Consider the following 26,320-nt stretch of genomic DNA (forward strand, 5'->3'; position numbering starts at 1 on the left):
ATATTTTAATCGCGTTCGTCGTTCGAGAGGTTTAAGTGGGGCACGTTTTGCATCGATATAGGTTAACAGTAGGCTGGGAGGGATAACAACTCACGTGTTACCGAACGTGCAGCATGATGCGGAACAGTCGCTCCGCGCGGTAGATATGTAATGTATGGTTCAGTTCAGTCTTCATAGACATCGTCGTCTAGAACGCATCGTGGTGTTTATTATATTATTGTGAAACCAACTGAAAATTAGTGAAAGCCTATTTCTCTATTTACTGATTTTTTATAACCGATCAAATGGTGCGTTATTCTTAATTTAATTATTAATGGTGAATGCGATACATTAAACAAAAAAAACTTATCCCCTTTTGTTCGTACAAATACGAACAATTTGCTTTCGCTTATTTCTTTATCAGTTCTTAACACTTTTACTGCCACGAAATATAGAAATGACGCGTGAACATCGAGTTCATTTAATTTAGCAGCAGTGTTGTGATCTAACGGATATCGTCTAAAAGAAACGCTACCCTTAGAAGAGAACGATGGAAGAAGTATCCACTGAAAATGCTAAGGTGTCGGATTCCGGATATTCCAATACTTGTAGCAACAGTCAGTCGCAACGTAGGTATGTATCGAATTTTTTTATTGTTTGTCTATACCTTTCGAAGTGCGCTGAATTTATTTCATTTCGCAACCATTGATTTGAATATAGCGCCATGAATTTCAAATATGAACTATGCGTTATATTAGTCGATCAACTCATTATACATTATTCCAATGATACGCCTATAAGAAAAAGACGAGTCAGTGGATATTTCAGGTAAAATTACAATTCTACAATTCATATTCTTACAAACCAAATTTTAATAATCATAGGTATTAACGTAAAGTGTGAACTGTAAGATTTCCCACCTTTTTGGCATGATACCAATACCAGAAATGTATATTAATGTGTATATTAAATGTATTAATGTATTCTTATACTATCTGCCTAATCTTCATTTGAAATAACAAACGATACAGTAGTTGGTAACTAAAAGGACTAATCATAAGATAGAATAGTCTTGAAAATTACTAGTTTATTCGGTATTAAAAAACATATTATAAAACTTCCGATCGATACATTAAATAATTGTAAATGATTTCGTTAATATTTATGTAATAAATTGTATACAAAGCGTATCAATTCTTTAGGAAAAAGAACAGACGGGAATTAATGTAAATAACTAATATGCATAAATAACGTCAACGTTAATAGAACGCAAGCGATGAAGGAAAAAAACTATATAAATTTTTGTCGAGCATAGTTAATACATCGTTATTCTATTATGTTCATCTTGTGCAATCTACATGCAGGCGTTTAATAAACGTTTATCAGATCTTAATTAATGAATGCTGTTTAACTGCAATCAATCTAATTGACTTGCTATTTAAATACAGAAATATCTCACGTATTCTCTTGATGAGATATAATCTTCTTTTTTGCTTTTTCTTCTCCTTTTTTTTATTTTCCATTTCCCGATTCTTGTTACATTCCTGTAATCGATCAGTCGAATTCTTGTGTAATCTCAATTTATGCAGTATATGTATATATGACCGTGCGTTATTCTATAAATGAATATACAAAAATAGTGAAAGTAAATGTTTGATTAAACGTTTGGAAAATCCAAGCCGGAGATGAACTATAAATCATTGAATCGATTGGAAAATGCAGGTTTCGATATGTCAGAAGTTTCGCGATTTTTTATCGCGTTCAGAGACCTTACAAAAGATATAAGAGAGTTTCATAACGATTTGCATCTGTGAACGTGAAGAAACCCCTACAACTTAATTTTCTTATGTCCCATGTGATTGATGTTTAATATCGAACCATAAAACTTAGATTGTGTACTTATGAAGTATATTGTATATGTACTAAAGAAAACGAATTAATCGATTGACTGATCAATTGGTTTCTTCAATTCGTCTTGATAAATTGTATATTTCAAAGTTTCATACCTACTACTAAGAATTACCACTGCCTACGCATCTTGATCATCTGAGTAGAAAAGATCATTCTTCTGAAACTTGTATCGAAATAAAAATTACAAATGCAAATTTTATTCATGACAAGCAGTGATGGAGTCTTTCTTCGGTGTGGGCAGCGAAATGTGTAAAAGTATACAAGTACATTTTTAAATTTTCTTTTCCGAGATTAAAAATTTACTTATAACTTACATTTCAATATCTCTATCCGATACTGTATATAGCCTAAATAATTAAATTAATAAATTAATATTAATTATGTATCTAACAAGTTTTTCAAAATGTAATATAATATTTTTATATTCTTTTATTCTTGAGGGGCGGGATGGCGATCGCCGCTCTGGATCCATCAGTGATGACAAGGAATAGAATTGATTGATCAGATTATTGGACCCGTAAAGTTTGACCCCTGATCTCTTAATCGCTGGATGACTGTTCCATCAGACTCAATTGAACTTCTCAGCCCGTTGATAGATTTTGTTTCCTTAATATCCTTAGTATTCGAGAAAAGACTTTTACTTGCGGATGAATTTCACGTGGATATCTTGCAGACATACATAAGTGGTTGATCTCTGACAAAATCATTGTGATAATTCACAGATTAAGCAAATTGAAAATTTATGAGATATCTTAGGCTAATTCTACACTGACAGACACGAATTTGCGAACAATTGTTCGTCGTTGTAAACTTAGCTGTAGGATATTCACTATTAGGATAGCTAGGATATCCAGTCTCTATGTAGTGTGCATTAGCACAGGATTCTTGGCATTGACACGCTTTGTCGATGATGTAGGTGAGAGGCAGACGAAAAGCATGGCGAACAAGAAGGATAGAAACTCGAACACGACGGTTAAGGCTAACTAGTTTCTCGGCGAAACATGCCGCTTGCATTTCCACGTTCGCATTTAAACATCTAAGCTCGGGTTGAGAAACCCGATGAAAACAGGTCGAACGAATGCAAAGCGTACGCAAGATCGCTGATTGCTACGTTAACGAAAGTTAACGTCTGACTGAAATACTTTCCACGATGGTACCAATCTCGAGAACCTTACGAAATAAGATGCAATATTGAAGAAATTATAAACCAAGAGGCTTTTTATTGATGTTTGATGATCGAATTTTTTTATATTTAATCAAAGCAATTGTTATGATTTTATTGCGTCATACAAATTTTATTGATCCAAAATGGCAAGAGCAATCAGATTACAATTTGATAAGAAACCTCAAAGTAAATTACAAACCTTACAACGCGATTAATGAATCAGTATATTTTGGTGACGAAGTCTTTAATATAGACGATAATTGCATACAAAAGTTGTATATTTGATGTTTTAAAAACATTCGTTTTAAGGGAGCCTTGCTTGGTTCAATATGCACGTTGTATTTCAAGCTTTGTTTTTTTTAATTAACCATCGTCGGTGTAACAGTTAATGGCGATCCCCTATAATAACAAAGAACGTTATCGTGGGCGACTCGGCTATTGATGCTACTCAATTGATTGATACTAGCGCATAATTATAGATTCTGAATTCTCACGTGTTGCTTATCAAGTAAAATTGTACACGCTACAGGTACCCGATGAAGAGCGAAACGTGATGTTCCCCTGAGGAAGCGAATGTTGCACCATATGCTGATCCAACCAGTTTGTTGTTTTAATTACATAATAGTACCATTCCCTACGTCAATATGAAAGGATTATATCACTAGAAAAATTAATAAGGCTTTTCATTAGATTTATAAACATTCTAAAAATACGTCGTCAGAATAGCGCGACGAATCCCTGAGAAGAGTCTGAATTTTTATTCTATTACCGTAATCTTGCGTTGAAGTCTAAAAATTTCAGTATTTAAAATAGTCATTAATTGTTACAACAGAAAAACATAACAGAAATAGAATTTGTCAAATAATCTTAGAAACGATACGTAACGGATAAAATATAGACGTCTGTAGTTAGAGATTAATTATAATCGTGAATTCTATGTTTTGTCGGATTTTATATTTCGTTAATACAACGTTTCCTTGGGATTATTCGTGTCAGAACTTCGAATAAAATCGATAGCCGGATCACGGTCCCGTTCGACAGTTCTAGTCACGGGGCCACGAGCGTGAAACAGACCTTATGCAATAATTTTTCCTACCGAACGAGGTGCAACAAATGTAGGAGCCCCGTGCTCGTTCCCTGGGAAATAATGAGGACAGTGAAAGGCCAGAAAGACTCCGACGTAAGGGCCGATTGTGGTGGTCACGTTTGCCGAACATGTGATCGGTCCTTTTTTTTCCATTCCATAACTGGTTTCAGAGATTTTGTGCCAGCGAATCGCGTGACTTTCTTGACACCGGTTTAATTGGCCAATGGGCCGAGGCCGTTCCTATCGTTCGAGAAATGAACCTCTGTTGCAATCTATCCATCTCTGTACCCATTTGCCAGTGAAACAGGGAGAATCGGAGGATAGTAGTTCTTTTTTCGCGATACGAACTAGATCAAGCTTGCGCACGATTTTTCGTTTGTTCAGCAAGTTTTTCAGTCTGTTCTCATGGTAGATGAGTTAATTTGTCGAGGATACGGTTTCTAAGGACGGTGCAACTTTTATCGGAAGGCGCATATTCTAGTTCCAGCGTCACACGTGGATCTAGTTACGAAGGAGCAAATTATAACAAATGAATCTTACAAGAGTTCGATAAAAAGCGTAAGTTTCGTAATCGAGCGACATAAATTCAGAAAGCTTTGGTACTTACGGCCATTTTCTTTCTCAATTTTCAGTGCCATTAAACATTGAAACAGTAATCTGTTTAATATGTTATTCGTTAAACTTACAGTATTCCAAAACATTAAGACGCTAATATATTTGATGTTTTCCAAGTTTGATAATCGCACGGAAAGCTTGGTAAGCTATCGATTTAAAGATTATTTCAATACGCGAGCGCGTTCAGTAGTAACGGATAGTCAAGGTCAGACCTAGCGCGGTGAATAAGCATATACAGTAGTTTGGTCGATTAATCGTCAGACGTTAACGTGACTACATTACGTATGTAAGCCATATTACGATAAACCCATCTAAAAATATCATTTTTGTTTTATACTAGTAACACAGGGATTCGCTAAATAATGTTTAATAACGTTTACTCATATCTGTTGCAGTAGTGGCAGCTCAATCTCGAGGAACAGTAACCGCTCCGAAAGTAGCGGTTATTGCGGTAGGCGTCCCTCGACATTTGGATCCAGGTAATATATTAAGTTTCTTTAGTATTATCGGTAATTCAAAGATAGAATCAATCGCGATGACTCGTACAAAAATTTTTTCCCCAAAACACGATCCTCAAAAGACACAGAGATATCTATTGACTGCTGATGGCAAGTGAAAGTATTTATGATCGTAAGGATCTTGCGACTATGCGTGAAATATCAATATGTCGTATTTATGAGCAATTGATAAATCATTGCAATTTCAGCTAGTAAAGAATAAGAGTAAAGTATCCAGTGGAAAGTAATTTTTGTTCCTCAGTGCTGTGTGAAATTTCGATAAAAAAACAATTTGAAGCAAGTGTCTACCATCATTTTTTTTTTTTTTTTTTTTTTGGTACTTAAAAATGAAATACACGCAAGACACTGCTAATTGTAGTCTTGCAATATTACGGTACTACTTTGTGTAGTTATCTCCAATAATACGTCGAATGAAAAATACATGAACTTATATACATGGAAGCACTTCACTGTAGTTAAAGAAGATATTTAGTATAACGTGTCCCAGGTGTTTATGGAACATCGCAAAAAGTATGTGACATTGGAAAAACGAAAAGTACACACACATATTATTCAACTATCGAAAAATGTTTATTTATATTTAAAGAAGGAAAATAGCTGTCTAAGTTAAAATTGTTATATATGGTTGTGGTGTGTATATAACCGCTGTAATCAACAAGATTGAATAGACGTTGCATGCTAACGTGAGTTTGCCAATTAGATTATTCGCTCGAGTACATGAACACCATAGAACAAACGTTATTAACATTTGCGAATTATTCATTCTGCAAATCAAAAGCAACAGTGAAATTAGAGAAGCCAACACAACTTTTTCCATCATTTTCTTCTGTATAATTACAATCGAAGAAACTTTTAAATTTCGATGTCTGTATCTATGTCACTTGGCGCTATTGTGACGAGTCATCTAGTCAATTTTTGTTTTAAATTTTATTCTTCCCCTTTTCCTATAATTAAAGTCATATAACGAAACACCAGAAAAAATTATTGACAGATTTGTACTCCTGGTATGTTCGTACAGTTGAACACGGTTGTTCTATAATTATCGCGATTGTGAAGGTGACACAGCGCGCATACGCGCCCAGCAATGTGGATTTTTACTATCGTATTCATGTACGTGCAAGAGAATGATTACATTCAGTTACGAGAAAGCGCACACAAACCTTGTTACTTGCAGCTGTAAACACTGGTGCATGTGCCCTGCCACGTGCCTACGACGTCGCCATTGGCGTCGCCTACGTGGCATGAAGTATCCCCACGTATTATTGCATAATATGCATAGGCCGCGCCATTGTAATAATAAATCATTACCGGGTCTATAAATTACAGTTAAAACAAGTCTATTTCTGATTATTCGTCAGATATAATAAGAGGTAGAGAAAATAAAAAGACAATGACATGCTTTGAATTTATATATCAAACTGTAACATCGTTCACATTTCTTGTTTCATTTAAACCTCACCGATCGACGACAACGTTCGGTGGTTTTCTTCGTCTCGTATAGAATTTGTTTCTTTTTTTTTACTCTCTCTCTTTTCATTTCTTGACGCGAAAGCTTCGTAAGGAAAACGGCGATTGAGCAATTTGAGCAAGCTGATTATGCCGTGTCATCCGACGTGAAAAGTATTACTGTTTGCTGATTCGAAATATTTGAAGAGCAGAGTGACATGCCTCGCATCGTTTCATGTCTATTGGTCTCTGACGGTGCAACAAGCACTCCTCGAACCAGTAGTATGAGAATGCGTCGTCGCTTGCTGCGCACAATTCGCAGAATATACCTCATATAATTCTCTATATAACTTGCAAGGGTCAAGGTTAATTACCGCGAATACCTTTCTGTTGCTTCCAGTGGAATGGTAATTTAAATCAACCCTTGCGAATAATTATATTTAATCACAAAGGAACAGATGTTACTGGAAATTAATTTATATTTGTAACGATGTTTTTGTAATTGTTCTTTCATGATGGAAATACGTATATGTCATGAGAGGCGTTAGACAATAGTTTTCCTCTCTCTTTAGAGAGAGAGAGAGAGAGAAAGAGAGAGAGTACAATTAAAGGCTATCCTATTGCATAATGCATTTCAAATTATATTAATAAATTTTCTGCTTTGTACATATCGATTTATAACTAATCCTGATTAAAGGAAAACAGATAATATCACTTTCGGTCTTTAAAGAAGAATATTAAGATGAATAATAACAAATGTTTTTATATTTTTTAGTTCAAAAGGTATTAGCAAGTGATTATTCTAATGTTATTTCTATGACATCATTGTAATATAAATTCAAAGCACATATTCTTTCTATTGTTTTAATCAAAGCTACTCGAACATATTGGCCTTCTCAAGCTTTAATATCGAACTAGGAAATATAAACACTAAATGGCCAACCTAATCTTGGAGAAAGCTTGAAAGGTTTATCGTTAGAGAAATGCACTTTCTCTTTGTTACATAACGAATGCAATCACCATTTGATGACCTAAAGCATTTGTTACGTATTGTATTTTTGTTGCAAATGGTTTTCCTGGAGAAAGTTTCTCGGTAATCTAGTCTATTTTTGTATCATTCCACTCCCACAACACGTAACAATACTATAAATCTAGTTATGCTTATCACGGTCGTTTAGAATAACAACATTCTCTTTGATGAAGCAACTGTTAAGGCAATAAATGAACCTGGAGCTCATGTTCGCATGCATGTCCAGTGGATTCCTTATTTGTTGACTCAGCGGGAAACTTATTTTTAGAACGTATATCTATAATTAGTGTCGTATTGAAAGCATATGACGTATATCAACGTTACCAATATCACGTTATCATCACAAAACATATGAGAATGTTTTATTTTAGATTACTTAAGGATATTTCGATAAGATTGCGCAATAAAAATACTTGAATAAATATCACGATAAGATCAATGAATTATACTATGTCACCTTATGAAAACTCTGCTGGAAATATGAAACTTACTCTAACTACGAGTCGCGAATCATTGCTTGATTCTTACTTTTTTTACGCGCGTATTATATTACAGATCGATCTACTCGCTTCATTTTATTGGTCGCGATTGCTTTATTTTCAAGTTAACGAAAGTAAGTCACTCTTTCCCTTGTTATCACACCCTCAAACGTGGTTAGGTAATGTCGCAGAAAATACATTTTATTCTTCGATGACACGAAGTTTCTATAAAATGCATGTTTGACCATTTCCCAAAATTATATTCCGTCTTTACTAATTTTTCGATCTCTTCGTTAGATTAAGATTAGAAACCTTTTTCCATCTGTACATGTAACGTCCATATGAATATAGCAATGAAGCACTACCGCAACCAATCAGTAAAAGAAAGGATAAAGAATACAAGAAGAAGAAGTCGAAGACGATTTTGGCTGTTAACGCTGAGGCAGATATTATCCTGAAAAGTGCCGGCACACCGCCTGAGGCTGTGTCTTATAATGTCACCGTCCCAACGAAGCCAATACTTGAAAAAAAATCAGGTTGGTTGTAATACAAAATTTGCGGGAACAAGTGCACGTTAACTGTACGATTCCTAGAATCTCTTCGTTTATAAGGTAGCTTAGTCGCTGGAGACGTGTAATCATTGATTCATGTGATCGGTATCGCAAGAGGAGGAGCAAATATCAAATTCTTATCGTCCGCCTAACTATTTTTTCGTACTATTGCAGATTCTACCGAATATAATTTCCTCCTTCTAGTTTCACGGTTAAAATTAAACATTGATAGAAATCGATTTAACGCAGAACTGTAAGATCGTTGATAATTATAATTAAAAACTATACGTGAAACACGAATCAATTTTTCTCGGGAAAGTAGAAAGAAGATCGACAGTTTTGCGCAACGTTATTTGGTTTCGTGCACTTTTCCCTTCAATTAGGTTTCGCTTACTTCATAGCCAAAGACTTCGAATGACCATTCTTCCCTCTTTACGTCCATGTCCATGGTTCCCTTAGTCCGTCAGACATTGAATCTGAAAAGGTCAATTGTATCTTCTTTTGTTCAAAGTTGAAACGGTCTTGAGCGTCCTGTTTTTACTTGATCAGCTCCTACAAGTTCGCGTTTCAGTTTGGACAAAAGAGAGATTCAATGGATCTGAAGGGTTCGTCTGCTTCGAATTCGGGGACACTCGGTTAGCATCGATTGTCCTGAACATTTTTAAATGAGAGTTTTACGTAGCTTGTATTTAAATAAAATAGTCACACAATAGAGTAATGGCTGTTGTTGTTACCCTGGCAATTAATCTCAGCTCTGCCCAGCGTGAACAAAACCTTGAAAAGAGCACCCCGTTTCTAACTCACTTACGTGGTAAAATATTGATCCTTTTTCGTCATAGCAACCTTCCCGCGCCAGTATCGCTACTTGTACAACGAGTCCTTTAGTAAATGTAAGAGACATAAATAGTAACAACGTTGGAAGATACTATCTTTCGCGTTATGAATTAAAATGATAAACGATAACAACGTATAAACGATATATAACGTATTTCTAATTACAAGGCTGTAAATAGTTCCTTGAATAGCCTGACTACAGTGATATAAGCATCACTTGGTATACATGCGTGCCCCTTCAGCGGAGGACAGCTGTCGGATAGAATAGTGATCCTAAAATATTTTAAGCATTGAGATTATATATGTATTTATATATAATTTCTCCTTATACTGGTTTTATATAATCACTCGGTACTATCCGTGAACAAAAGGCAGGTGCTGTCGAGCTCTCCGTTTGGTCCAGCCACAGTAGCACTCACAACTGAACCGAGCTTTATATAACATCGAGAAGCGTCTATGATTTACGTAATTATTTACATAATTTTTAATAATCCACTTCTCGAATAACCAATTCTTACGTAGGCTTTTTTCATCGGTCGTTACGAGCTTGGACCTGATTTACTGGTTACGAGCCTGCGACGTGTCCTGCAATACGACATGTTTCAACGCGAGAATAGATCCGTTTCGTAATCACGATGCTCGTTTGTTAGTTCGTTGCACGAGGGATAGCTAAGTACAATGTATTGTACAATCTTTGATAAATGTGTTGTTTTAAAATCGAACAACGTGGGGCACGTTGACGTCCAAACACGAAGCGACCGATTTGCAATAACGTCGCGAATGAATTTAACGACACTATGAATGATTTAAAAAATTAGATTCCAGTAACAGTCGCTCGATAAACGAGGTAAAAAACGAGAGTCGAGAAGTAAAAATTGCCTTGGTATCAGCTTGGTGTGTTATAGAGCTCGAAGTTGAATTCCTTTTTATTTATTTATTTCAAGAACGATGTCGAGCTGTTGATTCGTTACTTCTTCTCGTATTACGAAATGTTGTCGCGGAATTTTTGTCCTGTTGGACTAAGGAAACATTGCTATCTCCTATCCTTCATTAATTCATTACCCATGCAATAGGTCACGTCTTACACGTTTCTTGGACGCCTCCAAATATTTTCGATTTAATTTTAATCAGTTTCTTCCATCATCAAAGACATTCTCTTTCCCTATATCACGTTTTCAGGGGTATCCAAGGAGATCCGTACAGCAGCTACGTTTCTTGGTTACTGCCTTCCTTCGCCCACACGTTTAAAGGACCTCCTAGAATCCTAAATTTATAATCGCCCTCCAAAATTAAAGCCACCACTCAACGAGAAACATCTCCGTGTTTATCCATTGTTAAAACGATAAAAGGGACGTCCATGAAACGTTGTTGAAAACTTGACAGATGTTAAATGGGTATAAAGAATCCATGTTCTATTAGAAAACATGGGCAGGTATGTCCAAGAAGAACAGAATATAACGACGAGAATTTTTGTTGGGTGTATACAAGAAGAAGTAGCCATAGAATTGGTGGATGCAACGGATCCCGGCGAGCACAACGGCGATAACGTCACAGATGTGGAAGTAGGACTTGCTTCTCGTACGAATCCTCTGGATGATTCCGCCTCTCAAGCCAATGTTAGTATTCATTAAAAAGCAACGAGGAAACAGATTTCTCCTAATTAGTTAACTGTGGTAGAAGGACACGTAGAGAGAAACAGTAATTATGTCAATCGAGACTCGCTCGGTCGTGGTCGATCGAGGGGCTTCTTCTTAGGGAGGTGCAGGATCGGGTATACTCGCAAAAGCATCCTGCCACCTAATATTATATAAATATCTATATATTAATCTTAACCCGATTATTACCTATATCGATACATTAGAACATTTCTTTTCCTTAATTATTGCAATTTGGTATGGCTTTTTGTATACGATGATGTAACATAGTGGTACCATTGTCGCGAGGTTTCCGTGATATTATGCATGGAGAAAGGAGATTTACAACTGCGACTAGCAAAACGACTTTCTAGTGGCTTTATAGTGAAACTATTAAATCTCTTTAGAAATAGTACATTTCCTCTTTTTTCTTCTTAATACTTACGTTAACAAGTAGCTTTCTTCAACGCCAATAATGGGATTGGTTTGTTGGGTGATGGTTCACTAATCAAGTTCTAAATATACTTACTATATTAGGTATTCTATCAAAAGAACTATATATTTCCTTATGTCATGGAATTTCTTTTGTTTTTATTTAATTTATATCTTCGATCATTCGGAATTTTTTTAAATGAATAAAAATTATATTCTTTGGTGAAATACAACTCTTTTCTCTGTGCATATAGCGTTTGAAAGTGACCAATTGAAAGTACTATTAAGGTATTGCATGTAAAATATCCTATGGTAATTCCATCGCATAATTTGCATGTAACTGTTGGTAAAAATCAGAGGAAAGAATATGAACAAGAATCGAGGAAAAAGTAGCGACGAGTTTACTCTACAAGCTACGTAATTTAGATTAAAAAAAGAAAAAAAGAGAAATAGGGATATCGAAAAAGGTGTTTTATGTGAAGACTATCTTGATAACATAGATTCAGGTGTCATCTACGTGTTAATCAATTATTTTATGGATAAATCTACTAACACCAATCTGATGTAAATAGAAGTCAACAGTTTCATATTGTGTATCCTATATAGGAGGGATTTTGCGCGGTGATTTCGATGCATGATGGCCTCGTATTGTATACGACTCCCTCGATATGCACAGCTCTAGGATACCCCAAGGACGCATGGATTGGCCGATCTTTCATCGACTATGTACACCCCAAGGATAAGGCCACACTGGCCGATCAGATTTCAAGCAGTATAGTGTCGCCTCAAGAAGATAGACCGAAAGGTATTACATCAAATTTCCTTAATGAAACTTTTTCATAAAAGAAATTACAATTTTGAATAAAAGATAAAACTAGACTACGAAGAACGTGATTTTATCTAATTTTTCTCGCATTAAAATACGTTCTCAAATTCATTTATAGACACTTATAAATATCTATTATATATCTTGGTTTATTATTTTATTTATTTGTTTTATTATTGTATTCATAGGTATTAACGGTAGAAGGGCAAGTTTATTCTGCGGGTTGCGAAAGTTTACGAGATCGGTTATTCACCAGTCCAATGATCAGCATAAGGCGGCGAGGTCGAATTTCTACCTTCCGTTCCACTTGACCTTATCGTTCAGGGATTTTCGAGACCGTGCAACTGAACAGCAACACAAAGCAATGTTCCTGGTGGTTACTGCCCAACCTGTTCATTCTGCATATAAAGGTAGTACGGTTGAAGATTTTCGAGGAGAGTCGACTGATAAAAAAGATTCGATAAATTGTTTGTTCTAAATAAAAATAATAAGAATAAGGAATTTTCAACGATCTCTAAATCTACGTATAAGGTTTATCGATTCGTGAATAATATGTGTGAGAAATAATAGTCGAGTCGTTTCTTCAGTCTAATCTTCTCGATGATAAAGTATTACTCGGTGGTTTCCACGGCGACGTGCCTTAAGCAGAAGGTAATTTTTCTTAAATTAGAAATATTTATTCGAGAATCGTGACGATTTTGACAGTCTCTCATCCTTGTCGTCTTTTTATTTATTCGTTTTTTTATCATCTGGCCAATTTTTCGTTTTCGTTCAGTTTGGAGACCACTGTTTCGAGTATTCATTTAAGAAGCGGAAACAAAGAACAAGAATAACAACGCATCGCGATCATTTTCCATAGAATAGATAAAAATTCATTTTTTGTTTGATGAACATGTAATGATTTTTCTTTATTCGTTGTATTTTAATGTAAACAAAAAAGAGAGGAAGGTCAATAAGAAAGAAAGAGATGAAGAATATTTTAATTGCGATCTAATTTGGTATAATATCGTATACCTCTTTCTGTTTCTATTCGTGTACGTTTTCGATATAAAAATTTACTAACAATGAAACAAGTGAAAGGGAAATCAAAGATTTCCCTTTGCCCTTATCAGCCTATTCTGGAATTTGTTTATATTAACTTCTTATCGACGATAGATGGAAGTTATTTTGAGAATTAATCCATTTATTTGCCTCTATCATTTTCTTGTATCAATATTAACGCCTTTGTTAGATGCAGATTTTGCTTTAAGTATAATTTACTCGTGACTTAGAATGTCATTTCAAAACCTCTTTTAAATCCTTCTGACAAGTCTGTTCGAAATTCATAAACACAATATCGAAATGATTGGTACATCGCTTCGCACAATGTTATAATATTATTTCACGCTTACATAGCCAAAGTTGGTTCGATTGCGTATCATAAAGATTAAAGCTTTCATCATGAAGGAAGTACTTGACAAAAGAGAGAATGACTCTGACCTTCTTGTTATCATTATCCGCAGCGCCAGAAGAAACGATAATATCTTCGGTATTCACGACCCGCCATACTGCGACCTGCTACCTATCTCATGTCGATCCCGACGTAGTCCAATACTTTGGCTATCTACCTCAGGATATGGTTGGCCGTTCGCTATTCGACTTCTACCATCCCGAGGATCTGCCCTTCATCAAAGACATCTATGAGACTGTGAGCATGTGCCCCAAAAAAAGCAAACTTTTAGGTTTCGATCGAGTATACGCTTGAGACAAAAACAGAATAATAGTGTAAAAGAAAAAAAATGTAATCCGCAGAAAAAGTACAAGCGTAAGCGAGTCCCGACAACCGAACGTCAAACGACGTATAAAAATCCCTATTCCTTCGATTATTCATATTTATACACATGTCGTTGAACAGGTGATCAAGCTCGAAGGTGCCTCCTTCAGATCGAAACCCTACAGGTTCGGAGTGCAGAACGGAGGCTACGTCGTCCTCGAAACAGAGTGGTCGTCCTTTATCAATCCCTGGACGAAAAAACTAGAGTTTGTCGTAGGTCAACACAGGGTACTGAAAGGTCCAGCAAATCCTGATATCTTTCGCTTACCATGCGCAACCGAGTACGGTCAATTGGCTAACATTAGCGAAGAGGTGCTAAAAGAGGCCAAGATCATACAAGGAGAGATACGTACACTTCTTGACGAGGTATGTCTTCTCTCGATGATTCATGCTGCACCAGTGATATAGTTAGCGCAATTTGTCTAGATCGTGATATTGTTCGATAAGGTAAACGTAGCAATCACCCTTATGGTCGATCAAGTTTTTATTTATGCGTCAACAAAACAACCCACATATAAATTATACACGTTCTTTCATAGCGATATAAAGGTTATTATAAATAAAAATTCGCGTTGTCTACATTTTACATGACAATATTATTTATCCTTTGCTTTCGATTAGGAGCTTAAGTACTTGTTCAAATTATTAAACAAAGTTGTAATATCAGAAAGCAAAGAACAGGAGACTGTTAGAGAATTAATTCCTTTTTTCTCTGTGTTCCTCTTTTTCTTTCTGAAGGGCAATGCGATATCGAATAAATAAATGCATTTTAAGAAGGATAACGAGACACACAGACAAACAGTAAAACGTTCACAGCCGCATAATTGTTCCCATGAAATTTTAATCCCAAGTAATAAGTTCGCTTATTCCCCAAATTTTTCTCTTTTGTTCTATCGTACGTCTGCGCAGAACATCCAAAGAAAGTCAGATATAACCGAGCTTGATGTGTCAAAGAGGTGCAAGGACCTTGCGTCCTTCATGGAAAATCTGCTGCAAGAGACGAGGACGCCCGGTCTTGGAAAAGATGTGCTCGCTACCGACGACAGGAGTTTTTCGGTGACTATTAGCTACGTTTTAGTATCGCCGACACTTACCTATTTTGCTAGTAATACGCTGTAACGCGCTATGGTGGTATACTACAAGTATATTTACAGTAATTGTAATATTATCCGCGTTCCCCTTATAACGGTTCAATGTTGAGGGTATTTTCCTTAAATCATGTCTAATACGCATCGTTCGTGTTGCCCAATGGTTTCACGAATCGTACGATAGTATTTTGGTACAACATAGCCTTCGTTATTATTTTCTTATTTTCTAAAAATGTCATGTCTCTCTCTTTCTCTTTTTACTTCAGTTTAGTTCAAGTCTCATATTTTATGAATAACTTTTACTATACTATACTACTATGTATAGATTACCTTTCCATAGTTTGCTTTAACTATTTTCATTTGCTTCAAATCTTACGCGATATTATAATTATTGTATAAAACAAAGAAGAAAATACAAAACGAACGCTTTGTACCGAATATTTATCGCCAGTATCGACAGAACCAAGAAAAGAAGAAATTTCTCATATATATCCAGCGATAAATTGCTTTAATTTTAGTAAATCGCGTTTTATGAGGCTGGTGTTCCTTTCAATCAAGTTTGGATGTCTTTTGCTAAATTCCTTTTTTTCTTCGGCTGATTCGATCGGGAATGTATGGTGTAAGTAGAATACAAAGAGTTAGGTGAAGGGCTATTAATAGAAGAAGTTCTATGTTGATATATCTTTCCACGAAGCAACGTGAAATTCATATTGGTAATAATACGAGAGATTCAAAAGAAAAGAACAAAAGATCAAAACTTCAAGACAAAACCGAGATCTGTTATTCAATAACATTTTTTCTACATTTTCTGGCCCTTACGAATCTGAAAAAGAAAACACGTTTTTCTAAATGAGATTCTCGCTGCTTCTGAACGATATATCCTAGAACTTTTTATTTGGAAACTAAGGTGCAAGGTGAGTAAGAAACAACTGATTAAAAATTTTACAGCCTGGTGACAAGTTTAACCGGATGTTTAACTTAAAGTAATGCTAAAAAATCAACTTTTACGAGTTAGGGTTTATCCACATCTGTATTCGTGCATTCTGCTATTAGAATGCATAACGTGGCTAGTCGTAAGTAAAAACAGAAAGAATGTATCAGCAAACGATCAACAAAACGATCGACAAAGAAAAATCTATCAAATTGTTTTGTACATTGACACAGACGGAGGGCAAAATGAAACTTGCGTAGGTCCGGTGAAGGATAGCGTCAATTTCAAAACCTTGTAGGCACGTTGTTGGTAAGTCTATTTACTTTTTTTTCATTCAATATTACTATTCGTATGTATTTGGTAAAAACGCCAAGCCTTTTATAAACCAACCTCGATTGCAACACTTTAGTATCACATAGTTGCTAATTACTTCCGTTTTTCGGCGGCATAGCATTTGCTTATTGTTCAATGAAAAATGGACAAGGGCAACAAAATAAAAAAAAGAAAAGAACGAAGAGAAAGAAGGCAATTTGTTACTTATATACGTTGATCCCGAATTTTTAGCGAAATTTTTAACGAAACGTGTCATCTTCTACACATCACATACATATTTTTCTATTTTCTATTTTTCTTTTAGAGGAACGATTAGTAATTTCTATTGCTGCTTGATATCATTATTTCTTCTTGATTTTTCCATTACATACTTATTTTGCTGGCCAAGAAATTGTTTGTCTTCGATTAATCTTGTTTTCTGTTCTTATCGTCGAAGCATCGTTCAGTTCCTTTGCAATTTCTAGACGGTACCCTTCTTCTTCTGCGTGTTCATCTCCAGAATCTTTTTATCGAATAACGAAACGTTTCTTTCTTTTTCTACGTATCAGGGAATTCTCTTCTGCGCTAAACCATTCCTGAAAATTTTATGAATTGTATCATCAATCGAACAACTGAGTTATATCTCTTCTCTTGCCTCTTTATCGTATCCTAGCGTTAAGTGTAACTGTCGTTATTCATCGATTTACCGATTTCATAGACCGTACGTAAAGAGTATCACGTACGGGATTTGAAAAGTTCAGTCTCATGTATTCGAGAAACAATTGAGATACGTTAACGTTAAAGGCTATAAGTGCATCTATAAATTTATTGCAGTACCACACTCGTGAATAAAGTTCCAGTGTATCTCTTCACTTACAAGGTTTTGAAACTAACGAGGCAATATGAGAAAGTGAGAATGGAAGAGAGTATACATTAAAGGTGTGCAAGAGTGATGTTAATATTTTGAAAGTTCCGATGACAGTACTGGTTTACTCTCGTTATTAATTATTATCTATTATTTTACTTATTTTATTCATTGTACATATGTACAATGTACTCGTCTAGTGGCTTAGGATGATCCTCCAGCCTTACATCTATCTCTTATCTTCTCCGTTTATCTCTCGTACTCTCACCCTCTTTGTTCATCCTTCTTCATCTACGCTTTCACTCATACCGTATATGTATACTTCGCCTATATGTAAACTATGACTGTGTGTAAAGCACAGCATATTTCTACATTTACATGTTACATAACACCTGTTGCTCGGTTCAATTCCTTCCTTTCTTCTCTCTCTCTCTCTCTCTTCCATGTATTGTTCTTCCTTTTATTCGCTTCCTCTTCGGTATTCCATATTGCTTTCTGCCTTTCGTTAGTTTCTGTTTCTTACTGTTTTCCTCAATTTTTCCTTTTCCCTTCTTTCATTCTGTCCTTCTCAGTATGTATTTCTATTTCCTTTGCTTCTAATACTGTTTCTACGTCTTCTTCCGCTTTCACTTTCTCATAGCCTTACAGCACGTGCCTCATCATCACCTCCCGGCCCCCATAGATTCTGCATTTCTTATTCTCTCTGCTCCTTTCAATATTCCTTCGACCGAATTTCGTTTCCATCGTTAGTAACTATTATTTCCCAGGGTGTTATCGATAGAACGAAAGATATAAAAGTACATGTATAGATTATTTCGTTTTATATAGATTCACTTTATATAGATTATTTCATTTTATTTCATCAGTGACACGCGAATTTTTCGAAATTTCTCGCCTTAATCTTGATTTTAAATCTTTCGTACGTCTAACGGGAATTTAAAAAATAACGGAATGTTGAATGGGTATGTATGAAAGTATATACGGATGTATGAACGATGACTGGTCTAGAAGAAATAGAAGATTTGAGAAGAAGTAGAATGGAAGAAAACTGGTCGATTGTAACTCAACTAACGGTGTTACAGAGCTGGAGAAATATTAGTTGGTCGATTAGTCGCTCGCTCGTGCGCTGTAAATATTGCATTTTTGCGGTAGCAAGATTGCTGAGCGACTTACATAGTACAAACAAATTACTTGCACAAATTATAGCAACTCGTATAACAGGGCAAAACATCTAACAAAAATGAAAGCTTACTCGCTGCGACGCTGGTTTAATGCAACGCAAATTTGCAAAACAATTGACAGTGCCGAAATCAAGTGACAACTCTTTTTAAGTCGCTACAATATACTTGTGAAGGGATCACGCAATCCCTTGTTACAGGAGCACGACAGCGTGATGCTTGGTGAGATTTCGCCCCATCGCGAGTACTACGACAGCAAATCGTCCACTGAGACACCACCAAGTTACAATCAGCTCAACTACAACGAAAATATTGAAAGATTTTTTAAGAGTAAGCCACCGGTTGCCACCATGTATGGCAGCGACGAAGAGAATATTAATTCCAGCAACGACGAAGGTGAAAAGACAAGCCCGAATTCAGCAGGTGAGTTGAGTTTTCACCGTAAGACTTCACACTATTGAATTTTCTTAACGTAAAGGCGTTATCAACTTTGACCAATTTTTAAAAAATTTATAAATTATAAAATATACGATATTGAGTATTATTAACGATATTTATCGTCAAGTAAATTTTTAAACAGCGTACATTTATGATTTTCATAAATGACTTTCCCTCCAGAATTGGAATAAATTTAACATACTAATATATATATATTATCGCATAATTAGTGAGAAAGTGCATGTCACCGATAAATGGAAGCGGTGGGAGCGGCAGTGGTAGCGCAGAAAATCTAAGCAGTGGTTCGAACAATCAAACAAGCTCAGCGAGTAGAGGCAACACGTCGAATACAACTAGCACTGAAAGTTTCAAACCTCCAACGTTGACAGAGTCGTTGCTCAATCGTCACAATGAGGATATGGAGAAGTTGATGATGCAGAAGCATCGGGAACTTCGATCTAGCATTAAGGCCAGCGACAAATTGAAGGATTCCCGAATAAAAACCACCGAGAAAATGTCAACGGACCCGAACATGCATTTTATTAATCAAAGTCATGGAGTTAAGAGAAGCGGAAGCCATAGCTGGGAAGGAGACAGTTTTAAAGTTAGTAACTCAACAATAAATGCACATAATCTCGAGTTCATGACTTATGGCGAGGAAGAAACGTTATAACCCGTTCGATTATATTTTATCAGGTTTCAAAGCATGACGAGGTGTCAAGAACAAGTACCGCAGGTCAGTTCCCTACGAATGTCACGACGACAGTTACAAGCATGAGCGTTGATCAATCTACCGTAATTCAAAAAGGTGCCAACATCAATTTGTGGCAGCCTTTATCGGTTACTGTGCCCCCCGCCTCACCTGCTCAACCACACAATGTGCCACAAAAGTGAGTGTTTTTTCATTTAAAAAAAACTATATATTAAAGAAGGGTAATCGATTGTTTCGATTAATACTTTGAGGATGCTCTGACAAGCATATAGTCTGAAATTCCGCGTATTTTTGGAGTAATTGAAAAGATTCAAAAGGTCGCTCGGCAAGTTCGTTTCGATTTACATTTCCATTCGATATACATTTATTGAATTATATAAGTGCTATTTTGTTTCACAATCTTTCTCCATCCTTCATGCAACTTGAATATTCCATCCTTGCAGAACCTTTCTTATATTCAACATGATTTTTTATGTCGATTAAATTTCTTCAAAATCGGAATGAACTTTCCGGCCGATCAATATTATATCTAATTTATTGATAACGGTCTCGTATTATTCCAGTATGTAACGTAAAAACATATTCATAACATTTTGTTCATAGCATCCATTGCTTTTTCTTATTTATTTAACAGTAGTTGATATTTTCATAGGATACCGCGTGAAATATGTAAGACGCGAATTCACGTCTCCAGTCTGCAAAGAGTTAATTGTGATTTCTCTAATTTCAGCACGAATTCACAAGCAATACCCAGAGTACCAATACTGCCGCCAATGATACCAGTGTATTATATTCCCGTACCACAAACTAATGATCCTGCAGTTTTATCATCTCTACAAGAGAAACTTAGTCCGCCTCATTCAATGCAACTCCCACAACCAAATCCTTATAGTATGTATTTATTTGAATAAATTAATTTTTAAGGGAGAGTTCTTAAATAATAATTAAAATTTGAAATATCGAAACTAATTTTTAGTGTTTGTGCCAGTTTCATATGTGACGACGGCGATGGCCGGTGTCATTTATCCTCCAGTAATAGGTGCCCCGTCAACAGGCATGATGTACAGACCATTCTTGATTCCCGAACAAACATCAGTCACGCGTGAAAATAATCAATCTACAATGAACAAATGCTCCGATCGAAAACGTCCAGCGAGCCAAGCAACAAGCGTAAAAGCTGAACCGGGTAGCAGTATGGCTATGTCAGAATCTTCTAAAAAAGTAAATCAACATTTTTATACTTGATTTTTTAATTGGTTTAAGGATATGTCAAACATTTAATGATAATTAGGTACTATCACCCGGTGAACTATTCTCTTCTTGCGTGAGCAATGACGGAGGTTGCTCAAGCTTAGTGGATGCACCAACGCCAGTGAATCAAAAGATCCACAAACAAAACGACTACTCCGTAGACGAATCGAGCTCGTCGAGTTTTTACAGTAGTTTCCTATATAAGAGCAGTGATAGCAGCTGCAATCCAGATCAAAAGCCAACGGAATATTTGCCAGAGGTAGCTAATAGTCTTGATTATTATCTAACAAAATTCAGTCACAAAAAAATTTCAGTCACGTTAATTTTAATAAATAATAAATTTATTCATAGGAGAGTATGATGAAGCAACATTATGGTAAGCGAAGAAAAGAGCCACCGTGGCTCGAAGGTGTTCAATTAACTCCAGAATTAATATACGAGTATCAAATACATCCCAAAACTCTGAACGAAGTACTTCAAGCAGACATGGATGCCTTAAAAAATTTTAATCAACCCCTTTTGGTTAACGATCAATTGGGTCAGCTTTATTTGGACTTAGAGGTCGAGGGGTTCGAAACGAAGCTTGTTCTCGAAGATGGGATTACTTCTAGTGGTAGTGACAGTGGAAGCAGCAGCGGAAGTTGGACGGCTGGCACAATGTCACAGGTAAAATATAATTTTAAATCCTTACGTTGAATATTAAGATTTGATATCGTACTAGTATCGATTTTATAATAGCTGTAAAGTATTTCGTAAAAAAAAAAAGAAAACATAAACTAGCACAAGACCTTTTCTTAAATCTGATAATAAAAAACAAGATCTTGTTTACAGCAAAAACATAGAAGGAGAATGGTGAAATACGGTAAACTCGTGATGATTCACGAAGAGAATGCACCATTGCCACCGGCGCTACCACCTCAGTCCCTACCTTGCCAGCAATTATAGTAAAAACCTTGTACGACCAATTTGTAACTAACCTCTGTTTTCAAGTTCGAATTGTTCGCTTGCAATGCCATACTTCGAAGTTGGTTCTAATATCTACGTTACAATTGATCGCTGAGTACAATGCCAATGTCATTTAGGCTATTTTATATTATTTTATTAAATTTATATTTTGAGGCAGATAACATTCTTTACATTATTCACATTTACAGATTTGCGATTAACTTTTTTCTTATGACAGACATATATTAATAGTTATTACCAATACATATATGTATTTAGTCCTTGAAGCACTTAAAGTTGAGATATTAATGTTATTGATTCATTTAAGAATAGTAGTTTTATTTTTGTAAATTGTTCATTATTATTTTAACTGCCTCAAATAAGTTTCCTTGTATTCGAGCATGATATCAATTTATACATTTAAATATACATATACATAATATTATAATATGGGAAATCAAAATCATATTGCTTAAAAAGTTAGTGATTTGGTAAAGCTTAAGTCCCTTTTCTCGTTCAAACGCATTTTACTGATATTTTATTATCTCCGATGATTGTATTTTTACACATCTACTATGCTGATGATAATTTTTAGACATATTTAGATACTCATGTCTCAAGTATAGGAAACGCTTTAGTTAAACTACAAGGTTCCTGTAACCGGGCAGACATTGACGTCCACGTGATTGTCTCTAATCAAATTGAATTCTATTCGATCATCTTTTCTGTTCATATATAAGTTAGTTATTAAATTTTCATTGTTACAAAAGTAGAAAATCCGTTGGAAAGTCTGTCGCCTGCACAACACTTGATATAGATTTAATATAATTAAAAATGAATGATGAAGAGAGAAGATAGAGTGAATTGATGTATGTTATTAATAAAATTGTATACATATAGGGTGAGATGGAAATTGTAGTACACAGGAGCAGATGGTGATCTAGGTGAAAAAATAAGTCGAAAATATATATATAAAATTTTTCCATAAGATGCCTCATTTTCGAGAAAAATAAATTTTAACATGTGTTTTATATATATACGTACACACCACACCAGTCTTCAACGTGTTGAAACTTTATTTTTCTTTGAAAATAAGGCTTTTAAAGGGAAAATGTTATTTTTAATTTTTGTATAATAACATCCTGCTGATTGTTTACTCCTATCTAGTCATTTTTACTTTATTTTCAAATGTAGTTTTGAACCCCTGTTCAAATATACTCTTCTTTAATCCGGAATTAACCAAATTTAATTATACTGATCAAATTTTGAAGCTCAATTTCCTCAAAAACGAAGTCTCGAATGAAAAAATGTTATACCAAATTTTCTTCTTTTCTTTTCATGTAGAATCACCGCCTGGCCTGTTGTACTACGATTACCGTTCCATCCTATATACAATATAAATATAATTTTATCAATAGCAGAGCTAAAAATGAAGTTAGATCAATACGTTGATTCCTCAACATATAATATGTACATATAGCCTTTCGTTGAGCAACGATTTTCATTCTCATTTATAATCAATTTTTCATAACGATACTTTATCATTATGTTAAGTATTTTAAGTAGGTTTAAATAGTTGTACTTTTTAAGGTAGATTATTTTTCTAATATTTTACATTGCATATTGATTATTTTTTTTCACTTTATTCTTAACGACATCGGATTATATTTCATTGATATTTAACGTATACTATATTTACTTCGAAATTATTATAAATAGTGAAAATTCTGATTTCGAAATGGGACCAAGTATTGAGATCATTCGTCTTTGAACACACAATATTGGATACGCTACCTCAACATGAACGTATTTCCATTCACATAAAAGAGATAAAAATATATGTAATTCGAAAGTATAATTCATTATATAGTCAGTAGTATAAATTAAAGATTTCGATTGAATATATATTTAACATTTTTAAATATATACTATCATACAGCCGATGTAACAAGCTTTTTTATCTCGTAATAACTCTAATCTTTTCAAGTTTGTTCAGTGAAATTATACTAATAAATTTTGTATTCGTCTATATTTGTAATCCTAATAGCAATTTTTATATTTATACCATGATGATGAAAATTCTCATTTAATATTAAATATACGTATTTGTATTTTTTCCATATTATTGTAAAAAATAATTTTACTATTCATATATGTATGTTTCATAATACAGAACTGAAAAGATTATATTTACATGTTTATTCAATATGGGAAGAGTATCATTCTAAAATCTTCATTCTAACATTTGTATGATCAAAGAATATTTTATATACCACCAATTTGTATACAGCATATAATGATTGATATGCCTATTGTATTGTGTAATTAAGAGGTAGAAAAGATATTTTGTATACCAATGATCCGCAAACTTTTTAATTAAACGGTGTGGCCAGTTCGCTAAGAGATCATGATGCTGATTTTATAAATGTGAAAGGCGAAAAGAAAATGAAGCGTTAAGCGTCCCTTATCCTGTAGATCGTAAATCTAGTCCACATTGTATACAGTAATACAACAATTATATTGCAAAGACTTCGTAAAGAAACCGAACGATGTTAATTCGTCTAAGATTATTCAAGCAACATTGTCCGTTTTTATATGAATATTTAATATCGACTATATCTGAAACAAAGAAACGAAGGCGCCGATACTAAATATTTCTACGAAATATTAATATTTTTTTAAATATAATTCGATCAAACTATAAAAACTGATTATCATCATCAGACTGGAAAATATCATGGCAAATTCTAAATGAACGAGCCGGATTGATAGTGTCGATGCTTTTGGTTTTAAGAAATTCAGCCTACGAGTCTCATTCTTCGTTTTCTAAGACCACATACGTTGGCACAAAAATTTATGATTTCTTCTGACAATTGATTGTTTAAAAGATATATGTGTGAATGAATAAATACGTGTATGTACATTCGCATGATATACATATACATGTACACATGCATTTATTTGTTTCACTTAGAATACGTTTCCTTTTAGCATTTGTATTAAGCGTCACGAATGTGCGATAATAATAGTTCATGTTACAATAGACATGTTCGTCTAACGAACGGTATTTATATCTCGCTTGTATGCTCTTCCCGCTTTTCAGATACAGCTGTTTTTACCGCACGTCAAGTGTGAAAATCTCTAAGGAATAACATAGATAATATACGAATAATGAGAAGTGATAAGAGGATAGCTTGAAAATTTACTTCTTGGTTGTATCGTTTATCTTTTTCTTGCAGTATTACAATAATAATAACAGGTTTAAGGAAGTTGTAATTATCAAAAACTAATACAAAACTAACGTCTCGTGTAAGGAATATCTCGTGCAATCACGGCTGAATCTGTTTGATTTAGAATGCAATAGATAGTCTTCTGCTGGTTTTATTACATTATTTAAAACAATTTGTATATTACTTATTTTATGTCTTACAATTGTACGTTGATTCACGTAACAAATGTTTATTACAACGCCGATGCGACGATGAATAATTGACTTGGTATATTATTGATAAATATTATTATACGAAATACGTTTATATCACATTACGTCTTGGGATCTATAGAAACGACTGACTCTCGTGCAGTTTGTCATAATACTTCATAAGTACGAAAGATTAGAATATCGTGTACTAGTATCCGAATACTTTTCCTCTACAATTTTTTATATGCATTTACAATTTTATAAATGCAAACGATATGATCGATTTGTCTAAATACTCTAGACATACATTTTTCAGCTTATATGCTAGTATCTAAATCTCTGTATAATCTAATGCTCAATTTTAAATAACTATAAACTGCATGAGTCAAATGTTTGTATAATTCAATACAATTAATCTTCATTTGTTATATTACGTCTGGATTGTAATAATATAATAATAATAACTGCAATATACATACCAGGCATTATAACGTGGAGTGATCTAAGAAAAAGAAACATCGATGCATTCCTCTCAGATAAAATCAAACATTCTGAAAGAGTGTTTCTCCTGTTGGATTTATTCATTGTATATGAACTAATGTTTTCTGATTTTTATTTTGTGTGAGTATGTGTTCGAGAGAATTAATGACAATTGTAAAGGAAAAACGATGATTTTAATATATAATTTTTATTTAACAAATAAAATATAGATATTTAATAATTTATTCTTTTGGAATGACTCTTTAAACAGAATTTTTAAAGATTTTTAAATATTTCCAGGTATGATTCTTTTTTATTATTTAAATATTCTATTTTCATTCCATTTTTTATGTACAATGTGAAAGTGAAAGGAAAAGGC

The 26,320-nt window shown here is 34.5% G+C and overlaps 1 protein-coding gene across 7 annotated transcripts; it reads left to right on the forward strand.

Annotated features, from left to right (window-relative positions):
• The first annotated feature begins 130 nt into the window (after positions 1 to 130).
• On the forward strand, positions 131 to 26,186 carry LOC122573630 (period circadian protein). Of its 7 annotated transcripts, none has more exons than XM_043740260.1 (17): positions 131 to 612; positions 5,153 to 5,236; positions 8,582 to 8,766; positions 11,035 to 11,231; positions 12,288 to 12,486; positions 12,696 to 12,917; positions 14,010 to 14,194; positions 14,402 to 14,686; positions 15,230 to 15,376; positions 18,871 to 19,117; positions 19,363 to 19,736; positions 19,829 to 20,022; positions 20,575 to 20,735; positions 20,821 to 21,065; positions 21,136 to 21,354; positions 21,447 to 21,761; positions 21,927 to 26,186. In XM_043740260.1, exons 1-17 carry the CDS (start codon positions 530 to 532, stop codon positions 22,038 to 22,040), a joined length of 3,456 nt encoding a protein of 1,151 aa, XP_043596195.1. In that variant the 5' UTR covers positions 131 to 529; the 3' UTR covers positions 22,041 to 26,186. The 7 variants fall into 7 exon arrangements, with proteins under 7 accessions (XP_043596195.1, XP_043596196.1, XP_043596197.1 ...); XM_043740261.1 differs by having other exon boundaries at positions 20,833 to 21,065; XM_043740262.1 differs by having other exon boundaries at positions 18,895 to 19,117.
• The last annotated feature ends 134 nt before the right edge of the window (positions 26,187 to 26,320 follow it).

This window comes from Bombus pyrosoma, linkage group LG12, assembly GCF_014825855.1.
Source record: "Bombus pyrosoma isolate SC7728 linkage group LG12, ASM1482585v1, whole genome shotgun sequence".
Taxonomy (NCBI): Eukaryota; Metazoa; Arthropoda; class Insecta; order Hymenoptera; family Apidae; genus Bombus; species Bombus pyrosoma.